Raw genomic sequence first — 25,161 nt, 5'->3', positions numbered from 1 at the left:
ATCCAATTTCTTTGGTAGATACAGGGTTTTTCAGGTTTTTTATTCTTTTATGAACTTTGATAGGTTACATCTTACAAGGATTTGTCCATTTCATTCAACTTACCAACTTCCTTTCCATGAAGTTCTTTCATAATACTCATTATTCCCACGTAGAGTCTGTAGTGATGTCCCCTCTCTTATTCCTGTTATTGGTAACTGGTGTCCTTTTCTTTTTCCTGGTACAATCTGGTTAGCGTTTTATCTGTTTTATTAATATTTCAAAGAGCCAAGTTTTGGTTGCATTGATTTTTCTCCGTTTTTGTTTGTTTGTTTTCCATTTTATTGATTTCTACTCTTATCCTTATTATTTCGTTCCACTTATTTTGGGTTTCTCTTTTCTTCCTTTTCTAGTTTCTCCCTCTAAGCACTGCTTTAGCAGCATCTCACAAATTTTGATTTTGATTTACCAAATTTTGTCATGTCGTTTTCACTCAGTTCACAATATTTCATAATTTTCCTTGTGATTTCTTTTTTACTCATGTTGTTTAATTTACAAACATTTGGGAATTTTCTCAATTACTGATTTATAGTTTAATCCCATTGTGGTCAGAAAATATATTTTGTATGATTCTAACTTTTATAAATTTATTGATACTTGTTTTAAGGCCCAGATTATTGTTCCATATGCATTTGGATGGTGTGTTCTATAAATGTCAGTTTAGTCAAGTTGGTTGATAGCATTTTTCAAAACCTCTCTATCTTTATTTATTGTTTTCTACTTCTACCAGATCCTACAAGAGAAATGTTGAAATCTCTAACTATAATTGTAGATTTGTCCATTTCTCCTTTCACTTCTATTTTTTTGCTTCATATATTTTGAAACTCTGTCATTAGATGCATGTACATCTAGGATTATATCCCCCTTTATTAATTGTCACCTTTATCGTTATGGAATGTCCCTCCCTTTTTACCTTTGCTAATATTTCTTTTTTTATGTTTGTTTTTGAGGGAGAATGAACAGAGTGAAGGAGAGGTAGAGAGAGAGGGAGACAGAGGATCTAAAGCAGGCTTTGTGCTGACAGCAGAGAGCCCAGTGTGGGGCTGGAACTCACGAACCACAAGATCATGACCTGAGCCAAAGTCGGATGCTTAACCGTCTGAGCCACGCAGGTGCCCCACTAATATTTCTTATTCTAAACTCTGATATTAATATAGCCACTCCAACTTTCTTTTTGATTAGTATTAGCATGGTTTACCTCTTTCCATCCTTTTACTTTTAACCTATGTGTGTTTTTTTATTTAAAGCGTGTTTTTTTTTTTAAACATTTATTTATTTTTGAGAGAGAGACAGAATGTGAGCAGGGGAGGGGCAGAGAGAGAGAGAGAGGGAGACACAGAATCCAAAGCAGGCTTCAGGCTCTGAGCCGACAGCTCAGAGCCCGACATGGGGCTCAAACTCACCAACTGTGAGATCACGACCTGAGCCGAAGTCGAACACTCAACCTACTGAGCCACCCAGGCGCCCCAGTTTCCTTCCTTTTTTTAAATTTATTTTGAGAGAGAGAGAGGACGTGTGCACGAGCAGGGGAGGGGCAGAGAGAGAGGGAGAGCAAGAGAATCCCAAGCAGGCTCCGCACTGCCAGCAAGGAGCTGGATGCAGGGCTGAACTCATGAGTGGTGAGATCATGACCTGAGCCTAAATCAAGGGTCCAACACCTAACCAACTGAGCCACCCCAGTGCCCCTAAAGTGTGTTTCCTATAGTTAGCACATAATTGAGTCTTGGGGTTTTCTTAATTGAACCTTTTAATCTCTATCTTTTAATTGGCTTGTTTGGGTCATTTATATGTAATCTAATTATCAGTATGATTGGGTTTAAAAGAAAGAAGGAGAAAGGGGAAAGAAAAGAAAGGACCTCAGATTGGGAATCAGGAAATCAGAGTAAAGTCCTGACTCTGTACTTCTCAGCTCTGTAACTTTAGGTAAATCTCTTAAGTCCTCTGAGCCTTAGCCGGCTCATACATGAATAAGTTGTTTATAAATTACAACATGCTCTGAAATCATAAGGGATTAAAGGGCTATCCAGTTCAAGATGTATAGATAGAAAGGTATCCGTAAACCAGGGTATGAGTGCCTCAAAGAACTAGATCTCATTCATTTATGTATTTCTAGTATCTAGGACCAGGCTTGGCATGTAGAACGTTACCAATAAGTGTTTGTTGAGTGAAAGAGGCAATAAAAGAATTAACTTTAAATATATGAATGAATGATGGTATATGAAAGATGGGTGTCAGGTGACAAGTTATTAAATGGCCATGGCACTGCTAAGAACTAAACTTACAATATTTAATTCCTTATCTGTTAAATGGGGATAATTAAAAAAAATTTTTTTAATGGTTATTTTTTGAGAGAGAGAGAGAGAGAGAGAAAGAGTGTGAGCAAGGGAGGGACAGAGAGAAAGGGAGACACAGAATCTGAAGCAGGCTCCAGGCTCTGAGCTGTCAGCAGAGAGTTTGACACAGGGCTTGAACTCATGAACCATGAGATCATGACCTGAGCCAAAGTCGGACGCTCAACCAACTGAGCCACCCAAGTGCCCCTAAATGGGAATACTTTTAAATAGCATGGAAGAATAATTTGCATTATACGTACCTGTTCTTACATATGCGTTCATTCAGCAAGTGTTTATTAAGTGCCTACTGTGTGCCAGGCTTGGTTCTAGGTCCTGGGCATATAGCAATGTCCATTTTAAACATTTGTTTTTAAAAGCCATCTTGCAATAATGGTCACCTTCAGTAAGTGAAAGTGCAGATTGACCCTTGACCCCTGGTGCAAATGCAAACGTATTATTGTTAGTTATTGACTGGCTTTAATTTTTAAAAACTTCTCTTTGGGAAAAGAACATTTTCTAATTGCTTTTTCTTATTTTTAGCCATTAATATTTAGTTTGGTAGAAGAACATTTAATTATTTAAAGCAACAGGTCAACTTAATGTATATTAGCGATGGATAAAAAGCTAGATAGCCAAGCAGATAGATGACAAGGAGCCATTCTTCTAATCTAACTGATGATGTCACCGGAGAAAAGGTCAGTTGGAACCTGATGTCTGGCAGTTACAGGGAGCTGTGGCTAGGCAGGGTACTCAGGAACTGCCCTGGAGCCCTTAACCCCAAAGCAGCCAGTATCACGTGTCCAGGTCTGTGTACCAGAGACACAGGACATCTTTGCGACTAACAGGGTGATCCAAAATGGAGAAAAACAGGCCCCTACAGTTGGTGACCCCTGCGTCGGTCAAAGCCATCATCTCAAGGATTGAGGCTGCCCAGCTAACACGGGCTCAGGAGGTAACACCTGAGATAAGGGGGTCACCCTTCTATTGGGATCTGATGTGGAGACTGAGAACTGATCCCAGATTGGGACTAGATTCCAGCTCTGGGCCCTCAGGGTTCCTGGCATCTTCAACAGGCTGGATTTGCAAACAGATTAATTCAAAATTCCAACTCTTTGACTTGGCCTCTGCAGGGCCGGCTGGAATCAAACCAGCCCTCTGAGGCAGGGCTGGGCACAGGAAGGGAACAGCCCATAAGGAAGCCCTAGGATGGTCCTACCACTATGTGGTAGGTCTTAGCAGGGCAAGAGGAAGAGCCCAGAGTTCTTGATTGAGGTCTGTTCAGGGCAACCTGTCAGAATCCTTCAAGCTAAGCCCTAGAAGCTTATAGAGAAATAGCCAAAGGCTGAAATCACCCTGCCCATGAGCCTCTAGTACCTTTGATCCTAAAGGTTTCTTAGGGCCTCATTTTTCCAGTCTGTTGCCTCTGGATCCTTGTGAGATGTTCAGAAGTCCCTAGAAAATTTTGAAATTCTGAAGGAATTGTTTGCCCTGGATATTTAGTATTCTTTCCCTTCCTGACTTAATCATCAAAGTGACATTAATAAGAGCTAACACTTATTTTATGTGCCAGGCACTGTCTTAAGTGCTTTACAAATATTAGTTCATTTAATCTTTAGAAGAAACTCTGTGACATTGATATATAATGATCCCCACTTTAGAAGTAAGAACGCTAGAGCCCCAATAGGTGAACTGACTTGTCTGAGATCACACTACCAGAACCTGGTATCTGGCTTTAGAGTTCACACCCCTAAACACTACAATCTGCTGTCTCCCATATAGGATATTTCTTCCCAGCTCTCAGACATCTTGGACAACGTCAACTGTGTCATCAACAGCTTCCAGGAAGAATTAGGATATGATTTAAAAGAAAAGGCAAAACCTGACCAGATGGAGCAAAAGGGCAAGAACAGATTCATCTTACTGGAGAAAATTGCTTCCTTCTCTGAAGATGCTAATACTAAAGAGAAGCACTTGTATGAAATTCTCCGCTGGCTGGGTGACTGGGGTGAGTTTGCAGACTGGCTGCCTGAGGGCGGGCCGCTTCCCCACTGACTTGGTCCCACACTGGCTCTTGGCTCCTCCTTTCCCCACCCCAGGTCAACTCTCACTGGGAGGAAAAAGCAGGGCAGTTGGTGGGTTGCCAAGGGAGCAAAAGACACACTCCAGTGAGATATTCCCTTGCTTCTGTCATGGCAATCATCTCCACTCACCAGAGGGGCAAACATGTAATAGTCCAAAACCTAGTAGATTGTGACATTAGCTGCATGTGTGATGAAGCCTGTCATAGGTCCATTCTGACATGTCGTCTATCAGCAGGGTTGAAACTAAATTCAAATCCATGCTAGCTATATTTTTAAATTTTCCATACTTATTGAGATGTAATTGACAAATAACATTGTGTAACTTTAGAGTGTACAATGTGATGATTTGATGCATGTATATGTTATGAAATGATTATCACAATAAGGTTAATTAACACATCTGTCACCTTACAAGTTACCCCCCCTCTTTTTTTTTCTGGTGAAGACATTTAAGATCTACTCTCTTAGCAAATTCCAAGTATACAATACAGTATTGTTAGTATAGACACCACATTGTGTATTAGATCCCCAGAACATTTTAATTTTATAACTGAAACTTTGTACCCTTTGGTCAATAGCTCTCCATTTCCCCCACCCCCCCAGCCCTTGGCAACCACTGTACTCTCTGTTTATGTGAATTCAACTTTGTGTGTGTGTGTGTGTGTGTGTGTGTGTGTGTGTGTATGTGTGTCTGTTCAGCTTTTTAGATTCCACATATAAGTGAGATCATACAGTGTTTGTTTTTCTGCATCTGACTTATTCCACTTGGCATAATACCCTCAAGGTATAACCCCTTGGTCACAAATGGCAGGATTTCCTTCTTTATTATGATTTACTAATATTTCATTGTATATACCACATTTTCTTTAACCATTCCTCCACTGACTGACACTTAGCGTGTTTCCACATCTTGGCTTTTGTGAATGATGCTTCAGTGAACATGGCCATGTAGATATCTCTTGGAGAGAGTGATTCCATTCCCTTTGGATATATACCCAGAAGTGGGATTGCTGTATCATATCACAATTGTATTTTTAATTTTTAGAAGAACCTTCATACTGTTTTCCAAAATGGTTGTACCAATTTATATTCCCACCAGAAGTGCACAGGGGTCCCCTTTACTCCATGTTCTCATCAACACTTTTTATCTCTTGTCTTTTTCATAATAGCCATCCTATCAGGAATAAGGTAATATCTCATTGTGGTTTTAATTTGTGTTTCCCTGACAATTAGTGATGTTGATCTCCATTACCTGTTGGCTATTTGTATGTCTTCTTTAAAAAACAGATCCTTTGTCTTTTTTTTTTTTTTTGCACATACATATTTAATCACAGTGTTGAAAAGAATTGTAAATATAATCTGGCTTAACCTCCTTAATATTACAAATGAGAAAATTAAAAATAACAAAATAAGTGCTTCCAAATTGGTGTCATTTTAAATTCATCATCTCTAATGTTAGTGTGCCCTCAAAATATCTCAGGATATTTGTTTTAGTATTTGTCTGGTGCTGTCGGCCCCTGCCTCCTGCTCTGTCTTCAGTGCCACTGACCGTTGTCACATTGACTGAACTTCCTTTCCAACTTCAGGAGACACCACACCCTTGTGGTTAAAATTACTGGCTGTGGAGGAGATGTGTCTGTCTCCACCATTTAGTGGATGCGTAAACTTAGGCAAATCATTTAATTTTTCTGGGCTGTCCTTTCCTCATCACTGGGGAGTTGGTCCTGCCCCAGCCAGGCCCACACTGACAGGTGTTTGGAAAAGTGCAGCGACCATGGACACATTTATCAGCACAGTGGGGGACACACATTTGCCTGCTTTCCTAAACTCCAGGGCGATGCTGAGATTTGCACCTATGCATAGGTTTCTCCCCAAGTCGATAGGCTGTCTGATAACTGATTCTGTGCCGTGTACATTTAAACCAGTTCAAAATGTGTCATAAGCTATGTGTCATAAGCACAGTAAATTTGATCAAAGGGATGTGGATATGACTCTTGCACAGTTACAACTAGCTACAAAGTAGCTACAATTAGACAGTTAAATTGCTGTCACTTGTCATGGGACCACTTTCTGGAAGCTGCGTACTTGCATCAAGAAGGAAAAGATCTCTGAGACCAGGCCAGCTTCCTTTTGTCTTTATCACATCTTGTGTGGCCTTTGCCCATTTTTAAAAAAATTTTTTTAACATTTATTTATTTTTGAGACAGAGAGAGACAGCATGAACGGGGGAGGGACAGAGAGAGAGGGAGACACAGAATCGGAAGCAGGCTCCAGGCTCTGAGACATCAGCCCAGAGCCCGACGCAGGGCTTGAACTCACGGACCGCGAAATCGTGACCTGAGCTGAAGTCGGACACTTAACCGACTGAGCCACCCAGGCGCCCCTGCCCATTTTTTAAATTGGACTATTTGTTTTGTTTTGTTTCATTTGCTATTGAGTTGTATGAACTTCTTATTTTGGATATTAACCCTTTATCAGGTATACAGTTTGCAAATATTTTCTCCCATTCTGTAGATTGCCTTTTCATTTTATTGATCCTTTCTTTTACTGTGCAGAAACTATTTAGTTTGATATAGTCCCACTGGTTCATGTTTGCTTCTGTTACCTTTGCTTTTAGTGTCATACCCAAAAAATCATTGCCAAGACCAATGTCAAGAAGCTTTTTCCCTATGTCTTCTCCTAGGAGTGTTATGGTTTCAGGTCTTACATTTAAGTCTTTAATCCATTTTGAGTTAATTTTTGTGAGTGGTGTGAGATAGGGGTCCTATTTCATTCTTTTGCATGTGTATGTCCAGGTTGACCAACATCACTGTGAAGAGCCATCCTTTACCCACTGTGTATTCTTGGCTCCCTTGTCAAATACTAATTGTCCATATATGCATAGGTTTATTTCTGGGTTCTCGATTCTGCTCCATTTGTCTACCTATCTGTTTTTATGCTGATATCATATTGTTTTGATTATTATAGCCATGTAATATAGTTTGAAATTGGGTAGTATGATGCCTCCAGCTTTGTTCTTTGTCTCAAGATTGCTCTGGCTATTTGGGGCCTTTTGTGGTTCTATATGAATTTTAGGATTTTTTTTCTGTTGCTTTTTTTTTTTTCTGTGAAAAATGCCATTGGGATTTTGATAGAGATTTCATTGAATCTGTACATAGCTCTAAATGGTAGTATGGACATTTTAAACAATATTGATTCTTCCAATCCATGAAGGTGGAATATCTTTCCATTTATATGTGTCTTCAGTTTCTTCCATCAATGTCTTATAGCTTCCAGTGTAGAGATCCTTCCCTGGTTAAATTTATTGCTAAGTATATTATTGTTTTTGATGCTGTTGTAAATGGGACTGTTTTCTGTCTTTTTCAGATAGTTTATTGTTAGTTTATAGAAATGCAACTGATTTTTGTATGTTGATTTTGTATCCTGCAACTTTACTGAATTTGTTTATTAGCTCTAACAGTTTTTTGATGGACCACGCCGGGTGTTTTATAGAAGAATCCATGGGTGATATTCATAGTACTTAGTGACCCTTACTGCATGGGCCAAACAGCCCTAATGCCAGCTGTAAACAACTGGTATAGCCATTTGAGTGTGGACCAACTATACCCAGTCCTGGACCAGGTGCTGCCCCTGTTAACATCACTGTTGCGCCATCGTGAGACCTTAGGCTGCTCTGGGGTTGGGTGGACGCCGCAGTGTTGGAGTGAGATGGTATAGGGATGTGCCCTACCCCCTTCACCCTGCCCTGCCTCCAAGGAGCTCATAGTTCTATGATCCTTCAGCTGCCCCCAAGAACTAAGTAGGCTTTTCACTCCAGTTAATTCATTTAATTGTCCAGATACCGAACTAGGCAATGGGGATAGAGCAATAACAAGGCAGACACATCCCTAGCCTTATAGTTAAACAACAATACTGTTTAACATCTATTGTACGTTTTCGACACAGCAGGCTTCACGTTAATCATTTCACATGCATTATCTCATTTAATCCCTACGCAACCCTTTTACAGGCATGGATGCTGAGGCTCAGAGAAGTAAGTGATTTACCCAACATCATACAGTTATTAAGAGGTGAAACTAATCCAACCTCAAAGCCTCCTGCTGGAACCCCTGTGCTATAGGACTACTTGGGGCTCCCTAGAGGACAGATTGCACTCAGTCTGCATCTCCCACTCCCTTTCTAGGTGACAGTCTGACCTATGAGCTCAGGAACAGGAAGTGTAAGGAGGAAGAGGAAGCCCTGGATGAATGGATTGAGGTGATGGAGAAGGTATTACCTCTCTCTCTCATTGCCACCAAAGGAGGCATCGAATCTCTTACTTCCCTTTGTTCCACTCTCATTGAAGGACAAAAGCAAAGGACACAAAGTAGGTTCCAGGAACACCTGGGAGGGGGGGTTGAATGGGGTGGATACCATCTCAGGAAAAGAGGTCACATGCCAGCACCTGTGGGGTCTTTCTGACTCTCCTCCATAACAAAAGCCTTATCTGAGATGGAGAGGCAATAGCGAGGGGTTGGGGTGTTTAACCCAAGCTGAGCACTGAGCAGTTCTAAGCAATTCCTTGGGGCTAGAGGGAGGGGTAATGGGGAGACAGGTCCCTGTTGGTACTCTCTGGAGCTGTAGCCTCATGCAGGTCCTGAGAATCAAGGCTAGTAGGCCAAAAAGGCTGGAATTTGTAGCTACAGCCCAAAGAACATCTTTTCCTTACTCCAAATCCAGCTGTAGAGCCTAGAAGTCTGGCGAGACTCAGCCAGATGCCCTTCCAGGATCTTCTTAATTGTGGCTGCTCCAGGAATGGTCAGTCGACAACATAGTTCAACCTTGAAATTTTACTCCTGTCAACACTAGAAGGAACCTGAGATTATCTAACTCCTCCTATGCTTTGTAGATGAGAACATTAAATCTCAGAGAAGAGAAAGGACTACAAAACAAAACAAAACAAAACAAAGCAAAAATCTGTGGCAAAACCAGACCCCACGCTTAGGTTTTCTGGCTTTTTAATCTTACTCAAGAATATGGGCTTCACAGTCAGATGGACCTGAGGTTGAATCCCATGTGCCAATTTCTGACTGTGTGACTTTGGACAAGTTACTTGATCTTTCTGAACCTCACTTTTCTCATATACAAAATGAGGAGCACCCGCCCACTTGCAGGGTTCCACTGGGTGTAAGTCATCTGGCACCATGCTTAGAACATGCTCAGAGCTTAATGAACAATATGTCACTTTGGTGTTTCACCATTGACTCTCATGGCCAGACTCCTTATCAATCAAGCAAGATTGATAGTCGGGGGAGGGATGAAGCAGGGAAAGGTGGATAAGGAGATAATCTCTCCTACAATCCTTACCATGTTATATCTTGAAGTATAGTAATTTGTATATATTTCATAGCTAGATTATAAACTCCTAGATGGCAAAGACTATGTCTTATTAGTTTCTTTTTAGGGATTAGTTATTGAGCACTTACTAGATACCTGGGACTGTGCTTGCCGCTAAACATGCATAATCTAGTGAAATCTTACAAGTAGATGCTTTGGTTGGTTATCCCCATTTTTTAGAAACAGAGGCACTAAGAAGTTAGGAAACTTGCCTAAAGCAAGTGGTAAGGATGGGATTCAAGTCTAAGTTATCTGATTCCAGAATTCAAGCTCTGAACCATATGACCTCTCTGACAATATTAGCTAAATGCTAGTTTGACTTCAATGCCATTTAATTTCCATCTCCCTTTAGCTCCTCACCCAAAGGTAGCCAGTGTTTTTTCTGTTAGTGATGTTCACTGAATGGGCAGATGAATGGATGGTCCAAGATAATCACTCCAGCAGCTCTACATATGGTAGATCAAGGGGCTACAACTATAATCGTGATCCAGCCCTGAGGAGCTGAGGTCTATGAATGGGTTTGAACATAGTGCACGGTCTGTGTTTATGTGCATTTTTCTGGGGAGAAGGTCCCCTGCTTTCATCGAACTACCAAAGGAGTTCATGACCCCCAAAATGGGAAATGGCATTAGTCATTTAAAAACCCAACATATGAACAGTTGCAGAACCATGTGATAAATTCTCTACACAGTCTAATGGTAACAGGAAAGGGAAACAAAACTTCTCAGGTGACCTGGAGTCTAAGTGCCAGGTAGGTTTCCAGAGTTTGGATAGTTGGCAATAGATAGCCAAACATGGATATTGAGTCTGGGAAGTAGCATGACTGGAAAGGTGACTTTACTCCAGGGAAATACATGAGATCAGAAGTACACTGAATTAGGGGCACCTGGGTGGCTCAGTCGGTCAAGTGTCCGACTTCGGCTCAGGTCATGATCTCGCAGTCCGTGAGTTCGAGCCCTACGTTGGGCTCTGTGCTGACAGCTCGGAGCCTGGAGTTTGCTTCAGATTCTGTGTCTCCCTCTCTCTCTGTCCCTCCCTTGCTTGCACTCTGTTTCTCTCTCTCTCTCTCTCAAAAATAAATAAACAATAATTTTTTTTTAATATTTAAAAAAAAGAGGTACACTGAATTGAACTGAACTGAATTGAATAGTTTCAGGCCCATGGGCCCTGCAGGTGCTATGGAGCTGGCTCACCCTGACAGGTAAACTCTGAGCAAGCTCTGAGCCTGGCAGAGATCTCTCCTGACAACATCTCCCCTGGCCTCACCTGTTGCCTCAGCTCCTTATTCTTGCCAAAGGCGTAAGAGAGTTGGAAGGGAATTTGGCCAGGCAGGGTGTGCAGAATCAGTATAATTGTTGGGGCTCACGGGAGTTTGTTGCCTTTGTTCTGTCTCTCCTAGTATCCAAACACACCTTCTGGCAGGGCTGGTGGGAACAGAGACCCCCAAAATCTGCACCCTACCCTCAGCCACTGAGCCCAGAACAGATGCTCCAGGACAGTCATGCTACCTGCACGAAGGTCTCTGAGGTGAAGTCCATGCTGCAGGAGCTCCTGGACTCCACCATGTTCAACCAGGGGGAGGTCAGAGCCATCAGGTACATGTCTGCCATGGTAGAGAACCTCAACAAGGCCTTGACCCTCCAGCACAAAGAGAACAGAAGCCTGGAGACCAAATACAGGAACCTGAAAATAGAGATGACCAAAGAACTTAGCACCCAGAGGCTATACTTCCAGAATTCCCTCCAAGTTCTCCAGAGCAAGAGGGATGCCCTGCTAAAGCAAGTGGAAATTCTAGGGGGGAAATACCATGACCTTCTCCTGATAAAGCATGCCTTAGAGTTCCAGCTAGAGAAGGCTCAGTCTGCTAGAGATCAAGCAGAAGAACCGACCAAGATCTTGGTTGACTCCCTGGGGCCCCCTGAGAAAGAGACCCTCCCAGAGAAAGAAACAGTCATGAAGGAAACTCAGCAGGAACCCAAGAAGGAGCAGTGGTTTTCACCACTCTCCCCAGGTCCCATGGCCACAGCCTGGGACGGCGGTGCCAGGCCTTCAACATCTCAGCCACTCTCCACCATGACCATGTATTCGAGGATTGCGGATGTGTACAGCACCAAGGACACCGAACATCTTCAGCCCATGATGCTGTCCTCGGTGGATCACAGGTCTCCTAAGATATGGGAAAGACTGGTGGCAGAAAGCCCAGGCCACTTCTTTCACCAAGTGAAAGACCAAAAGGATGTCCAGGAAGCATCCCAGGAGAAGGAAGGACTCCAAATTAAGCCCCACTTGAGGATGCAGCTGTCCCCAGAGAGCTCCAGGAAGGTGGCCTTGGAGAGCAAGGCGGAGCACTGGGAAGAAGAGCTCCGCTGGGAGAGGCAGAGGCAGCAGTGGCTGGAGGAGGAGGAGATGTGGCTGCAGCGTCAGAAGAAGTGGGCCCTGCTGGAGCAGGAACACCGGGAGAAGCTGCAACAGTGGAAGGTGGAGGAGGCGGCGAGGGAGCAGTGGCAGAGGTCGGGCCAGCAAGAAAAGGAGCAAGGGGGCCCATGGAGGGAGCCAGAGCCTCCAGGGGAGGGCACAGACAGGGTGCTCTTCATGACCACCAGGCAGTGGAGGGACTTGGAGAAGGCATCGCTGGCACCTCCCTCAAGCCGGGCCCAGTCTGCTCACCAAGGCAGGAAGCACTTTCCCAGGTCCCCTAATACCCAGCAGCCTGCCCCCAGAAACCAGAGGAACACGAGTTCAGCCAAGTCTACCCAGAAACCGTGGACCTGCCAGGTTCCCACGAAGCCCAAGAAATCGGCTTCCTTTCCTGTCACGGGGACATCCATCCAAAAGGTGTCCCGGCCTCCTTTGCGTATCTCCTCAGTAACTCTCAAGGGGAAGGTATACCACATGGATGTGGAGGCACAGAGGAAGAATCTGCAGCTCCTGGGCGAGGAGGCTGACCTGGGGCTGCCCCACTACCTACGCACCAAGGCGCTGGATCTCACCACCACCACCATGGAGCTGAACGTGCTTCGGCTGCAGTGTCTGTGCCATAAGTACATCCGCTACAGACACTTCCAGAGCCTCCGGTAGGTACTCCCTGACACCCACGCCAACTGCAGTATGTGGGCAGAGACAAAACCCAAAGGGAGAGGAGGAGCACGCAGCAAATGGGAATGGAGAGTCACCCCAGACCTGGACAAGGTCCCCTGAGGGAGGGGGCTGGCAAAGGATGTCTGACCTTGGGCCTGGGGTGACCCTGGAGGTGTGGGAGGTCGGGCATTTACACATACACATTGCTCTTCCCCTGGTGGGTTTTTCCTCTGAGGCCACTTCCTTATTTCTTCCTCTCTTCCTATTGCACTGTCCCTAATGCACCTGATATGTTCCCCTGCTGGCCTTATTCTCTCTTTCTGTTTCCAGCCTGGCCCCAAGGCTCCTCACCTGCCACCACCTCCCACCTCTCTGCTCCCTGCTTTTGTGACTCTCAGCAACCTCTGTTTCCCTCCTTGCTGTCAGGAATTACAAACGCAGAGTCAACGTTGGTTACGAGACTTGGGGAGCAGGCCCTTTCACCCACTAACTCCCTTACCCCATTTCCCAGACAAGAAGTGACCAACCACATACAAGTTATGCAAGAAACTGAGACTACCTACAAGACCCAGAACCTCTACATCTACCTGGAAAACATTGACCGCCTGCAGAATCTCTGGCTGCAGGCCTGGACAGACAAGCAGAAGGACCTGGATGAGAAGCGCCGAGAGTGCCTGAGCAGCATGGTGACCATGTTCCCCAAGGTGGGCCTCCCTCATTGGGGGTCAGCACAGCTGGAAGGGATGTGAGCTGGTGGGGTGTAACTGGGGGCAGGGTAGCGGACAGGAAATAAGAGGGCAGGTTAGAGACTCTGAGCCAGGAAGAGGCAAAGGCTGGAGGCTCAAGCATAAGGAAGGGCAGCTTTCTGATTTTTTATATGGGGAGAGTGGGAGAGAGAGGGGCCCTCAAACAGAACTGTAGAAGAAAGACTCTTCTGGAGAGAGAAGGCAGCTGGATCCTGTAGTCCCAACTTTATGCTCAAGTTCTCCCTCCCCCACGGGACCCTCTGCCCTGTTCCTGTGTGTTCTGGTTCCTCTACTGACTTAGTCTCAGCTGTCCTTTTTACCCACATGCTGGGATCTCACTTTGCCTCTCTCTGTGGATGGTTCCTTTGCTTTCTAGATGCCAGGTCTCCTCTGATCACTTCCTGACCAAGGTTCCTGCCAGGTAACATCAGTGAAACCCTGGTTGTCTGAAAACGTCTTTACGTAGTACCTTCACTCTTTTTTTCTTTTATGTTTATTTTTTTATTTTTGAGAGCGAGAGAGGGAGAGAGAACACGTGCACATGAGTGGGAGAGGGGTCAGAGAGAAAGGGAGACACAGAATCTGAAGCAGGCTCCAGGCTCTGGGCTGTCAGCACAGAGCCTCGAACCCATGAACCACGAGATCATGACCTGAGCTGAAGTCAGATGCTTAACCAACTGAGCCACCTAGGTGCCCCTAGTACCTTCTTAATTGACAGTTGGACTGGATATGGAAGTCTAGGTTAGAATGCATTTTCCCTCTCATTTTTGACAGCACTTCTCATTGCCTTCTGGGTTTTGGTGTTGCTGTTGACAGTACAAAGTCACTCTGAGGCCTGATCTGTGGGTCTGCACTGTTTTTACTCTCTGAGGGCTAGATTCAGTTTCCCCTGCTAGCAGGGTCAGAGAAGTAGCAAGTGCTGACATGGTCCACAGAGGACTAGCTGACCTCCCAGGGAATTAGAAAATCATAGCATTGGCTCAGAACCCATGGGGAATCCCCCCCAAGTCTGGGGGAAGCCGTGTGCTGAGGGACTTAGTGTAAGTGCCTGTGTCAGGCAGTTGGAGAAGCCTTGGTCATGGGGCCATCTCCCAACTCAGTTTCCTATCACTTTGTACTAGTCCCAATCATCTCCTGTAGGTATCTTCACTTGTTAAGTTGTAGGTGTCTTGACTTGTTAACAACGGACTATATGACAATTCTTTGGGTGGCTAGAAGGGTTTCCCCAGCTCCTTACCCAGTGCCAGGGCAGAGGCTGGATACAAAAATACCCAGAGCATTCTAGGCACAACTTGGCCTCATGTTGTGAATCCTGAGTGCTCTCTCGAGTTCCAGCTGCTCTGGCTTCCTTTAGTTTCTTTCTTGCTGTTTTGCTCATTGTCCAGATTCTCCACAACAAAGGAGAAAACAGGAACTAACCTAGCAAATAATAATTCAAGGAATTTTTAGGGAATTTGATACTTGGGGGTTCTAGGGCTCTCTGATTGGAGACATTCCCTGGGCCTTACCTTCTCTTCTTAGCCCTGAGTCAGGCTATGCCTCCTTCTGCTCTAGAGAGGGGATAAATTCCTGTCTCCTTGATGCCTCTCTGCTGGTGTCCCTAGCTCCAGCTGGAGTGGAACGTTCGTCTGCACATCCCCGTGGTCACCTCCACAAAGCCGAGGAAAAACAAGCCACCCACATCCTCTCTCCGGCACACGCACTCATGTGGCCCCTCCTGCAGGCAGCCTCCTGGGCACTTTCCATGCAAGCACTGGGAATGTGAGCCCCTGTGCATGGCTCGGTAGGTGCAGGGAAGCGGGTAGGCAGCCAGCTGGATGGGTGGGGAGATGGAGCAAGCTGGGGTGGCCAGACTGGGGAGACTGGGAGCTTGGTGAAGGCACAGGCAGGCAGAGTTCATCTCATGAGTTGTAAGATGCCTGCCTTCTCAGCTGCCTTGCTCAGTTCTAGCCATTGGCCCAGATGGGTGGGCTCAGGAGCCAGCCCGATCCAGATAGGTTTCACATTACAACTGAAAGACTCTGAGGACCCACATCTGAGAGCCTACAACCATTTCTGCCCTGAACATTGTTGGTCCAGCACCTGCCATTAGCCTGTCCATATAAATAAGCCTGATCCTTCCCACCGTGTGACCCCACCACCCATGCTCAGAAAGAGATACCATGAGCCTCTGGGCAGTCAAGAAGACCCACATCCTCACCTAGTATGGCCCAGTGCACAGCAGCCCCAAGGCATGTGCCTAGAAGAACAGAGGCTATCCCAGCACCCCTTCAGCAGCTCCTCAGCCAAAGGAGCCCCAGGGAGGTGAGGCTTAGAGTTAAGGGGAAGAGAGGTGACAGGATGGTGATAACAACTATTTGAGAGGGAAAGAAAACAAGTCCTGACATTTTGGGCCTTATGGCTTTGGAGAGCTTGTTGTTTCTCAGTCTCCCTCTGTGTGTCTAACCCTTTATCTCTTTCTACACTTTCAACCTCCACACCCCAGACAACAGGATAACCAGATAGAAGCCATCTGGAAGACTGATGTGGCCTCCTCCAGTCACCCAATAGAAAAGAAGACTCCCCCCAGCCTGCCCTGGGACCAGCTAGGGGGGTGCCCAGACATTCCCCGGCTATTGACCTTGGATGTGCATTCCGCCTACCAGAAAAGCTTGAGGTCCCTCAAGGCCCGGTAAGGTACAAGGTTGGATAGTTAATCTGGATTTGGAGAAACCTTCCCACCAAGGTCAGGGGCCAGAGTACACACTGACTTTGACCAACCACCCAAGAGATCTCTTTCCAGACATTCATAACAACCTCATTTATTGTACCACATTAGACAGAGAGATGCTTACCTGCTTCATTGGCCATCAGCTTGGGTCCCCATGCCACCATTCTAGTTTTCTCAGAGGACTTTATGTAGTGTCTCAGAAGATCGCTACACAAGTTTTTTGAGCTGCATGTGAGTTTGTTGTTTTTTGAGCTGCATGTGAGTTGCTCAGGATGTGAATCTTGTCCTAGGCCTGAAGGTTGTTCTCAAGGAGAGCCAGGTAGAGGAATGGAGAGATGAAGGAGACCAAGAATCACGTGATGAACCTGAGACTCAGGCCTGGGCCTGTCTTTGGCATTTTCATTTCTTTACTGCCTTGGAGAATAGTTCACAGGAACAGCAGCTGAGAGGAAGAGGCAGGACTCAGTAGGCCAACAAGAGGCTATTCCAGTTAGGAAGGTTCTGTTGAAGACTTAAGGCTCTTTCAAGGAGCGTTTTTAGATTTTTGTAGCAATCCCTGCTGCCTCTTATGGCCCTGGCCCTGCCCCAATTAAAGATCTCTGACAGGGAGAGGGTACTGATGGCTGCCAGTCTAGATCTAACCAGAATTAAGGCTGTAAGATGCTGGTGCTGCCCCGTCCTCCAGACAGGGACTTAGGTGAGACAGGGTGGCATGGTAGCATCAAAGAAGGCTGGTCCTTGGCTCTGCTTCTGCTCTGAAGTGGGTCTGAGAGTCCCAGCTGGTACATAGATACCTGGTTTTCAGTTCCTGGAGAATTGCTAAGAGGTGTGTGTGCATCTGTGTGTGTGTATGTGTGTGTGGTGTTGAGCTGGATAAAGCAAACAAAATTGATTGAGAGCAACCAAAACAACACTGTGGCAGAACTCAGTAACCAGAGGTCAACTGGGGCCCCGCCCCACTAAGATTTGGCTAAACTTGCCCAAGTTCCCCTATAGTAGATCTCTCGTCCCCGAGCTCCTCCTCTCTCTGCATCCCAGCTAGTGCCTGGGCTTTGCTTGGCATCTGTTTGAACCTGAGGCCCCAACCCTTTTGTTCTTCCCCACACATAATATGGGTACATAAATATCGAGAATACGCACTCCACTCAACCCCAAGCCTTTCATGATATTAGTATCTTTTTGAAAATTTAAGAGGATGTTGGGGAAAGGGATTCAGAATGAAAAGCACCAAACAACAGCGTCTTTCTTCCCCTCTCTCTCTGGCGTAACATGCAAAACTCAAAAACTCCTTCCTGTCTCATGCAGAGCTGTTCCACCCACACCCAGGCCTCCACTGGGATCTCAGCTTCAGGCTTAAGCACTTATCAAAATATTGTTCCCAACAAAGACAGCTTCCCCTTTCCAGGGGAATTTAGGTGAATACAATTTTCTTCCCCCCCACCCCGCCCCCCGCTTTTTTTTTTTTTAACTCCATACAAGTTCATTCAGTTTATCATACTATCAGGTGTAGAGACAAAGCCCTGCTTCATCTGTCTTCTTGATCCGCATCCCAGGTTGGCACTGCCTACCTGCGTGTCAGGCTGGTCCTGGGTGGTTCAGTGTGGGAGCTCGCCATGTTGTCTTGGGACCCCGTTATCATAACATGGGAATCTGCCACTCTCTGATGAAAGTTCTCTGCCGCTGTCCAGGCTCCTGCTGCCTCAGGGATGGTGGCCATCCTGCTCTCTTTGTGAGTGCTCCGTGCATGTGGCCTCTGGAGACACACTCTGTTTCCATTCCCAGAGTGTACCTTCTCTTTGACCGCCTGCCCCTGCCTCATCACAGATGCTCACATCCACCTGCTGTGTGGTCTCAGGTCACTCACTTCTTTGTGATCCTGCCAGCCTCACCAGCTCCCCTGGCCCAGGTCCCACCACCATCTGGTTTCCTAACTAGGACCAACTACATGCTGCCTGCCTGGAATGGACAGCCTGTCTCATCCAGAGGCCACTGGGTGGCCTCTCAGAATATGGGGAAGGGCTATTCATCTTCTCTCTTTGGTTTGGGACACTAGAAAGGCCATGTCCCTCAAAAGCCAGCAGACCCCCTTCTGCAAGAGCTTTCTCTGCTTTGTCTTGCAAGCATCTCCTCTGGGCTCTGACAGGTAAGACAGCTGTGTGCCTGCATATACCAAACACTGTCTGCAGTTGGAGAAGGATCTTAATCCTGACTCTAACTGCCCTGCCCTCTGTTGCTCACGGCCTATTCCTGCACAGCTAACATACACGGTGGTTCACATGCATGGCCAAGATGCAGTGAGCACAGACTCGCACAGATCTCCAATATACTGCAGACAGAGGAGAGGGTTTATTAAAACTTGGTTTCTGGGAAGGAGATTAGACGGGAGTGGAGAGGAAGGAACATGGATAGGAAGGAGCAGGGAAGAATGAAGGGAGGGAAGAGGAAATTTTCTGTGATATGAGACAAGAGGCAGGTCACAAGAAGAGAAGCAGAGCCCCTGGGATGTGGCAGGGAGGTTATGTTAAGCAGTTCCGCATCCAGGTCAAGTCCGGACGCAGCTCTGGACTGTCTCCCAGAGCTGACTAGGGAAGCTCTTGGGTGGGCCAGGTGGGCACACACATCCTGGGGTCTTGTCTCAGCTGCTCTCCAACCCATAATTGAATTAACTCTTTCAGTGTCTTGGCGACCAAAAGAAATGAATCCCGGGAAGCCCCAGATGAGTCAGCTGAGCTTGTTTGTAAAAAGTCAAATGAGTCTTTCCCTGGAACCATAAAGCCAGAAGGATCAAGACAGTCTCAGTCCCCACTCCATCCATTAGTCAGTGATTCTCAAACTTCAGGGTGACTGAAAATCACATGGGAACTTGTTTCAAATGCAGGTTCCCAGCTGCATTTTAAACAAACATCCTGGGCATTGCTAAATAGTCCTAGAACTTTGAGAAACACCACTTCCCTCCTTCAGTCCCCAAACTGTACATTTTTAATAAAATAGAGGTGTGTTTCTTTTTAAAACTTTTTGTGTTGTTGCTGAAACCCACACTGAACTCAGTTTTGGAACCGGATCTATGACCATCTGGCCCCTGACCTGGACGCCAATCAGGGAGGATTCCCCAAGTGTCACCTCTGCCCTTTGGGAGCCAGTAAGCCAGGGCGGCCACGATTAGTGCCCGGCACGCAGTAGGCACCAGTAATTTTTCAATTCATCAGAGACATGGACAAATAAGTAACTGATGTGCTGATGATTAGCAGGAAGGCTCAGAAGATAAGACCAAAAGGAAGTATCAAGTACCAGTCAGAGCCAGGTGTCACTGGGTAGGAGGCAAAGGCAGATATGTCTCTGAGGAATGAGGACAAGGGTGGAAGAAATGAAGACACAGAGGTTCCACCTCTAGATGGTGTGGTCTAAGGAGGCCATCTCTGGCAACTCTTCAATTCAAGCAGTTACAACACTGCTTTCGTGAATTGATTCAGCTCATGAGCACCGCTGTCCACCCTACTCCCCTCTAGCACACAGCCATCTGCCTCCTCTACCACTTGGCCTTCAGCCTCCCACTTTCCTCCACTGGCCCAGACACACCTGGCCTGGGGACATTGTCTAGGAAGTGACCCTGTCCTCAGAGAACCCGCAACCCAGTGATTCTGTTTATCAGGATTGGTGCCCATGCGTGCTTCCCTCCAAGGTGAAGACTCGGAAAAGAAGAGGAAGATGTGGGATGTGAAAAGCTGGCCTTTAGATGATGTGAGAGTAGAAATGACTGCTGAGCCATGGCTTAACATAGGGCAAGGATGCCTGGTTGGGGAGGAAGGGGAGAGGCATTCCTGCTGCAGGTCTTAACACAGGACAACTGTGACAGCCAAGAGCCGCTCCTGGCCTTTCAGGTCTCGAGCTTATTCTTTCTTTGGAGGCCTCACCCAAATTGTATCCTACATAATAAAATGCCCTAACACTAAATACAACATTTTAAATAATTTGAAAGGATTTATGTAACTCTACCTTGGAAATAACTGGCCATGAGGGTTTTTTTTAATCTTTTATTTTATTATTTTTGAGAGAGAGAGAGAGAGACAGAATGAGAGCAGGGGAGGAACAGAGACAGAGGGAGACGCAGAATCTGAAGCAGGCTTCAGGCTCCAAGCTGTCAGCACAGAGCCCGACGAGGGGCTCGAACCCATGAACCATGAGATCATGACCCGAGCCGAAGTTGGACACAACCAACTGAGCCACCCAGGCGCCCCTTTTTCTTAATTTTTTTTTTAATCTTTTGAGTTTTTTTTTTTTAAAACACGTCTTTGACTATGACTTCTCAACGATCATCATGCATATGAGGTGCCTGGGTGGCTCAGTCAGTTAAGTGTCCGACTCTTGATTTCAGCTCAGGTCATGGTTTGTGAAATCGAGCCCTGTGTTGGGCTGAATGCTGACAGAGCAGGGCCTGCTTGGGATTCTCTCTCTCTCCAAGTAAATAAATGAACATTTATAAAACATCATCATGCATAGAGATGAAATCTAACAAATTTTGTAAATGTAATGAAAATATTTTAATATTAAGTTTGACAGTGTAATGAAACTGACAATGTTATGTTTTGTAAACAACTACATATTAATTTTTTTACATTTTTGTATTTTGATGGCAATGATATCTTAAAGGTTTTGTACATTTTCATAGGCTCTTGGCATTGTGCTTAAGGGGCCTAGTGGCTATACCTGCTCTAGTGATGAAGGACTTTGACTTTCCGGACATCCTCTAGCAAGCTCTCTGGCAAGCAAGCAAAGTGTTTGACTGATTCTTCTGCTTTGTCAATGGTGTCATCCCCTTGAGGACAAAGAGGGCCTGGATTATCCCAATCTGTGAAGCCAAGAGATTTGGACACCAAGGAGATATATTCCTATCTATGTCTCTTTATTATGATATATGATATCACAAACCATGAAATCATGACCTGAGCTGAAATCAAGAGTTGGACACTTAACTGACTGAGCCACCCAGGCACGCCCTATGCATGATGATTGTTGAGAAGTCATAGTCAAAGACACGTTAAAAAAAACTCATGGCCAGTTAGTTTCAAGGCAGAGTTATATAAATCCTTTCAAATTATTTAAAGCACTATATATGGTGGCTTTCCAGGGATGAGGTTTTTGATATTACATGAGTCTCATTTTTTTTTTCAGAGCAAAGTTGATGTACTTAGTCAAATAAGATATTGCCTCCACCCCAAAAAAATCCCCAGGAACCCAAGGCATGGGAAGGAATACTTCTTGGCATATTTCTTCGAGTCAGATTTAGGGGTTGGCCATAGCTCTGCTTGCATGGCCATGGCCTTGGGGACCTCAAAGATGATGAACCAACACTAATGTGGAGAAGGGGAAATGAGGAAAGGGTTTACTTTAAGCCTTAAGTGTGACCTTCAAGGAGGTGTGGGTAAAGTGGAAAGGACAAAAACCTTTGGAAGACAACCCAGCCAAAGGGCTAGGGAGGGAAAAGCCATGCAGGGTCTTGTCTTCCATGTACAGGGGAGGCCAACTTGGAAAGCCAGAAAAAGGATGAGCATGACTGACTCCATGATTGGAGGAGTCATCTTCAAAAAAAAAAATAAATAAATACAATAGAGCATGGCTAACATGTAACTATCAATGAGGACTTTGAAATAGCCATATTTACCGTAAAGAAACTAGTCTAGTGGACAAGGTAGACAATATGTGTAACAGTTTGGGAATTTGAGTAAAGAGTAGGAAATTGTAAAAATGAATGGAAAAATGGAAATGCTAGAAGTGAAAATCTTAATATCAGAGATGAGGAATTCCTTCAACAGGTTTATCAATAAACTGGACAAAAGCAGAGGAAAAAAAAAACAAACCTGTGAACTTGGAGCTAGCTCAGTAAAAATGAACCAAACTGTATCACAAAAGTAAAAGCAAACAAACAATTAAGCAAACCCAAAACTAAGCACCAAGACATATGGCACAATGACAAATGATCTAACACGTATGTAATGGAAGTCTCAGAAGAAGAGGGGAGACAGAATGGGGCAGAAGAAATATTTGAAGAGATAATCACTCAGAATCTCCCAAATTCACGAAAGACAAAAACCACAGATCCAAGAAGCTCAGAGGACCCCAAACAAGATAAATGGGAAGAAAAACACACCTAAGCATACCATAGTCCCAACTGTTGAAACCAAAGATAAAAGAACATCCTGAAAGTAGCCAGAAAGAAGAAAAAATTACATAAAGAAGCAAGAAGCAGTCTTCTTAGAAACTCAGCAGGGTGCCTGGGTAGCTCAGTCAGGTGTCTGACTCTTGGTTTTAGCTCAGGTCATGGTCTCGCAGTTCATGGGTTCAAGCCCTGAGTTGGGCTTTACGCTGACAGTGCAGAGCCTGCTTGGGATTCTCTCTCTTTCTCTCTGCCCCTCCCACACTCTCTTTCTCTCTCAAAATAAATTAATTAACAAAGATAAGAAAGAAAAAATAAACTCAACCAGATGGTTCCTGAGGCCCAGCTCTATCCCTGCCATATAGGTCCACAAGATAAGCCCAGTAACATTCCAGAATATTCTCCCATCTGGGGGGCTGATATGAGCTTGGGCAGATTTCTGTTACCTGCAAAAACAACAATGGGGTGCAGCCGAGCAGTGGCTCAGCTAAGCAGCAGCCTGCAGGGCACTGGCTCTCCAGTTCACCACCTGCAGCCCCACCACCACCACCCCATGCCACACCCAGCCCTTTTCTCTACACACACCCCACCCTGAACTGGCTTGTGGCCACATCACCCCTCAAATAATATTTATTGGCTGTGAGTTGGAAGGAGGTAGAGTAGGTAGAGGCTAGACATACTAGTAGACTGGCCTCGACGCCCATCGAGGTAGGCCCTGGGATCCGAATGTTGCTCCAAAGCCTTTCCCCAGGCGTGACCAGCCTGGAACAACCAAAGCCTGAGTCCAGTTGGGACACCTGTCAGGACTTTGCTGAGTGGATGGTCACTGCCATTGGTGGCAAAGTCTGTGAGAGGCAGCCAGTTGCCATAATTCAGAGTTGCCATGTGGTCAAGAAGATTCAGGTTTCCTCCCCCACGACCCATGTTCAGAGAGTCCCTGTGTTGGCTTCTGTGTGGCCTCACTTTCCAGAAGAGTTCCTTTGCTGCAGGAGCCACAAGGAGGCAGCAAAGAGCTTGTTTCAGGGCCTCAGCTGGCCTGGAGAATCAGAGGGGTTGAATTTAAAATCTGGGCACTGCTGAAAGATGGACACAGCTGAAACTGGTGGGCTTTCCCTGAGACAGTACTCGGCTGAGTGTGGAAAGCAAGTATGGCAAAGGTAGGGGAAAGAGACAAGAGATTCCTGACTCCTCCTTGGACATCTGGATCCTGCAGACAATTCCTGGTTGCCAGGGTCCTCTCTCCCTCAGTCAGGGCCACTTCACCCTCCCTTGACCACCCCAGTAGGGGCCTCAGCTCTGCAGTTCAGAGTGCTGTCTTTGCAAATGATTCTTCAGGCAACTGGTTTTTAGGAACTCTGCCAGGAGGCCCTACTTGAGACTTCCTCAAACATGCATTATGTCCTCATTCATTCATTCATTCATTCAACAAATATCTATTGGGCACCTAATACTGAGCATGATTCTAGGCATTAGGGATACAGTACTGAAGAAAATAGATTTTTTAAAGTGCTTTCATGGAGCTTACATTCTTTTGGAGGAAACCAGATAAGAAATTAGACCTAAAATACACCAAATGTTAGATGGTAAAAGATGCCATGGAGAGACACAAATTTCAGAAGAGGGTAAGGTACCAGAATACAGGGGTTACAATTTAAAATAGGTCACGTCGGGGCGCCTGGGTGGCTCAGTCAGTTGAGTGTCCAACTCTTGATTTCGGCTCAGGTCATGATCTCAGAGTTTCATGAGTTCGAGCCCTGTGTTGGGCTCCGCACTGACAGTGCGGAGCCTGCTTGGGATTCTCTGTCTCCATCTCTCTCTCCCTCTCTCTCTCTACCCCTCCCCTACTCATGCTATCTCTGTCTCTCTCAAAAAATAAACTTAAAAAAAATATGTCATATCAAGCCTCCCTGAGGTGACATTTGAGTAGTCTTGAGGAGGTGAGAAGTGAGCCATGGGGTAAGAGCATACTGGGCAAGGGAACAGTTGAGGTAGGAGCATGCCTGGAAAACTCCAGAAGCAGCAAGTCACCAGTGTGTCTGGCACCAGGTGAGTGAGTGGGAGAAGAAGAAGGAATGATGAGGGAGAGGTGACCGGGGGACAGATCAGTGTCTTGCAGGCCACAGTAAGGACTTCCCTTTTACTCTGGTTGAATAGGAGCCATGTTTACTTTGAATGAAAATGGAAACCATTGCAGAATTTTGAGAAGATGAAGGACATAATCTGAGCGACACCTCAAGAGCATTGCCCTGGGACACCTGAAACTAACGTAATATTATGTGTCAACTGTACTTCAATTAAAACAAACTGGAAGGGCACCTGGGTGGCTCTGTTGGTTAAGCGTCTGACTTCAGCTCAGGTCATGATCTTGAGGTTCGTGAGTTTGAGCCCTGCATTGGGCTTTTTGCTGTCAGCATGGAGCCGGCTTGGGATCCCTTGTTCCCCTCTCTCTCTCTGCCCCACCCTGTTTGCACTCTGTCTCTCTCAAAAATAAACTTAAAAAAAAAAACTGGAAAAAAGAAAAGAGCATCGCTCTGGCTGCAGTGATGAGAACAGACTGAAGGCTGGGAGGGGGAGGCAGGGAGACCAGTTGGAAGCTATTAACAATTTCTATCCCATTCAGGAAAGGTTAGTAAGGGAGCTCAAATGCCC

The 25,161-nt window shown here is 45.6% G+C and overlaps 1 protein-coding gene across 7 annotated transcripts; it reads left to right on the top strand.

Moving 5' to 3' along the window:
- The first annotated feature begins 1,087 nt into the window (after positions 1 to 1,087).
- FAM186B (family with sequence similarity 186 member B) lies at positions 1,088 to 24,827 on the top strand. Of its 7 annotated transcripts, none has more exons than XM_006933677.3 (8): positions 1,088 to 1,149; positions 4,150 to 4,375; positions 8,635 to 8,817; positions 11,227 to 12,901; positions 13,417 to 13,609; positions 15,256 to 15,434; positions 16,137 to 16,322; positions 19,037 to 19,372. In XM_006933677.3, the coding sequence occupies exons 2-8, from the start codon at positions 4,258 to 4,260 to the stop codon at positions 19,203 to 19,205; spliced, it is 2,703 nt and encodes a 900-aa protein (XP_006933739.2). In that variant the 5' UTR covers positions 1,088 to 1,149; positions 4,150 to 4,257; the 3' UTR covers positions 19,206 to 19,372. The 7 variants fall into 7 exon arrangements, with proteins under 7 accessions (XP_006933739.2, XP_006933738.2, XP_044917697.1 ...); XM_006933676.4 differs by lacking the exons at positions 1,088 to 1,149; positions 19,037 to 19,372 and adding exons at positions 3,063 to 3,322; positions 24,667 to 24,827; XM_045061762.1 differs by lacking the exons at positions 1,088 to 1,149; positions 19,037 to 19,372 and adding exons at positions 3,063 to 3,322; positions 24,667 to 24,827 and having other exon boundaries at positions 16,137 to 16,327.
- Positions 24,828 to 25,161: the final 334 nt, after the last annotated feature.

This window comes from Felis catus, chromosome B4, assembly GCF_018350175.1.
Source record: "Felis catus isolate Fca126 chromosome B4, F.catus_Fca126_mat1.0, whole genome shotgun sequence".
Classification (NCBI taxonomy): Eukaryota; Metazoa; Chordata; class Mammalia; order Carnivora; family Felidae; genus Felis; species Felis catus.
This window is presented reverse-complemented; position numbering and strand designations above follow the sequence as displayed.

Excerpts from the sequence above, each read along its gene's own strand:
- FAM186B (XM_006933675.4), top strand. The coding sequence starts at position 3,227 with ATGGAGAAAAACAGGCCCCTACAGTTGGTGACCCCTGCGTCGGTCAAA. Across the intron at positions 4,376-8,634 it reads CCGCTGGCTGGGTGACTGGG|GTGACAGTCTGACCTATGAG; the intron begins GTGAGTTTGCAG and ends CTCCCTTTCTAG. Across the intron at positions 8,818-11,226 it reads ACAAAAGCAAAGGACACAAA|TATCCAAACACACCTTCTGG; the intron begins GTAGGTTCCAGG and ends TGTCTCTCCTAG.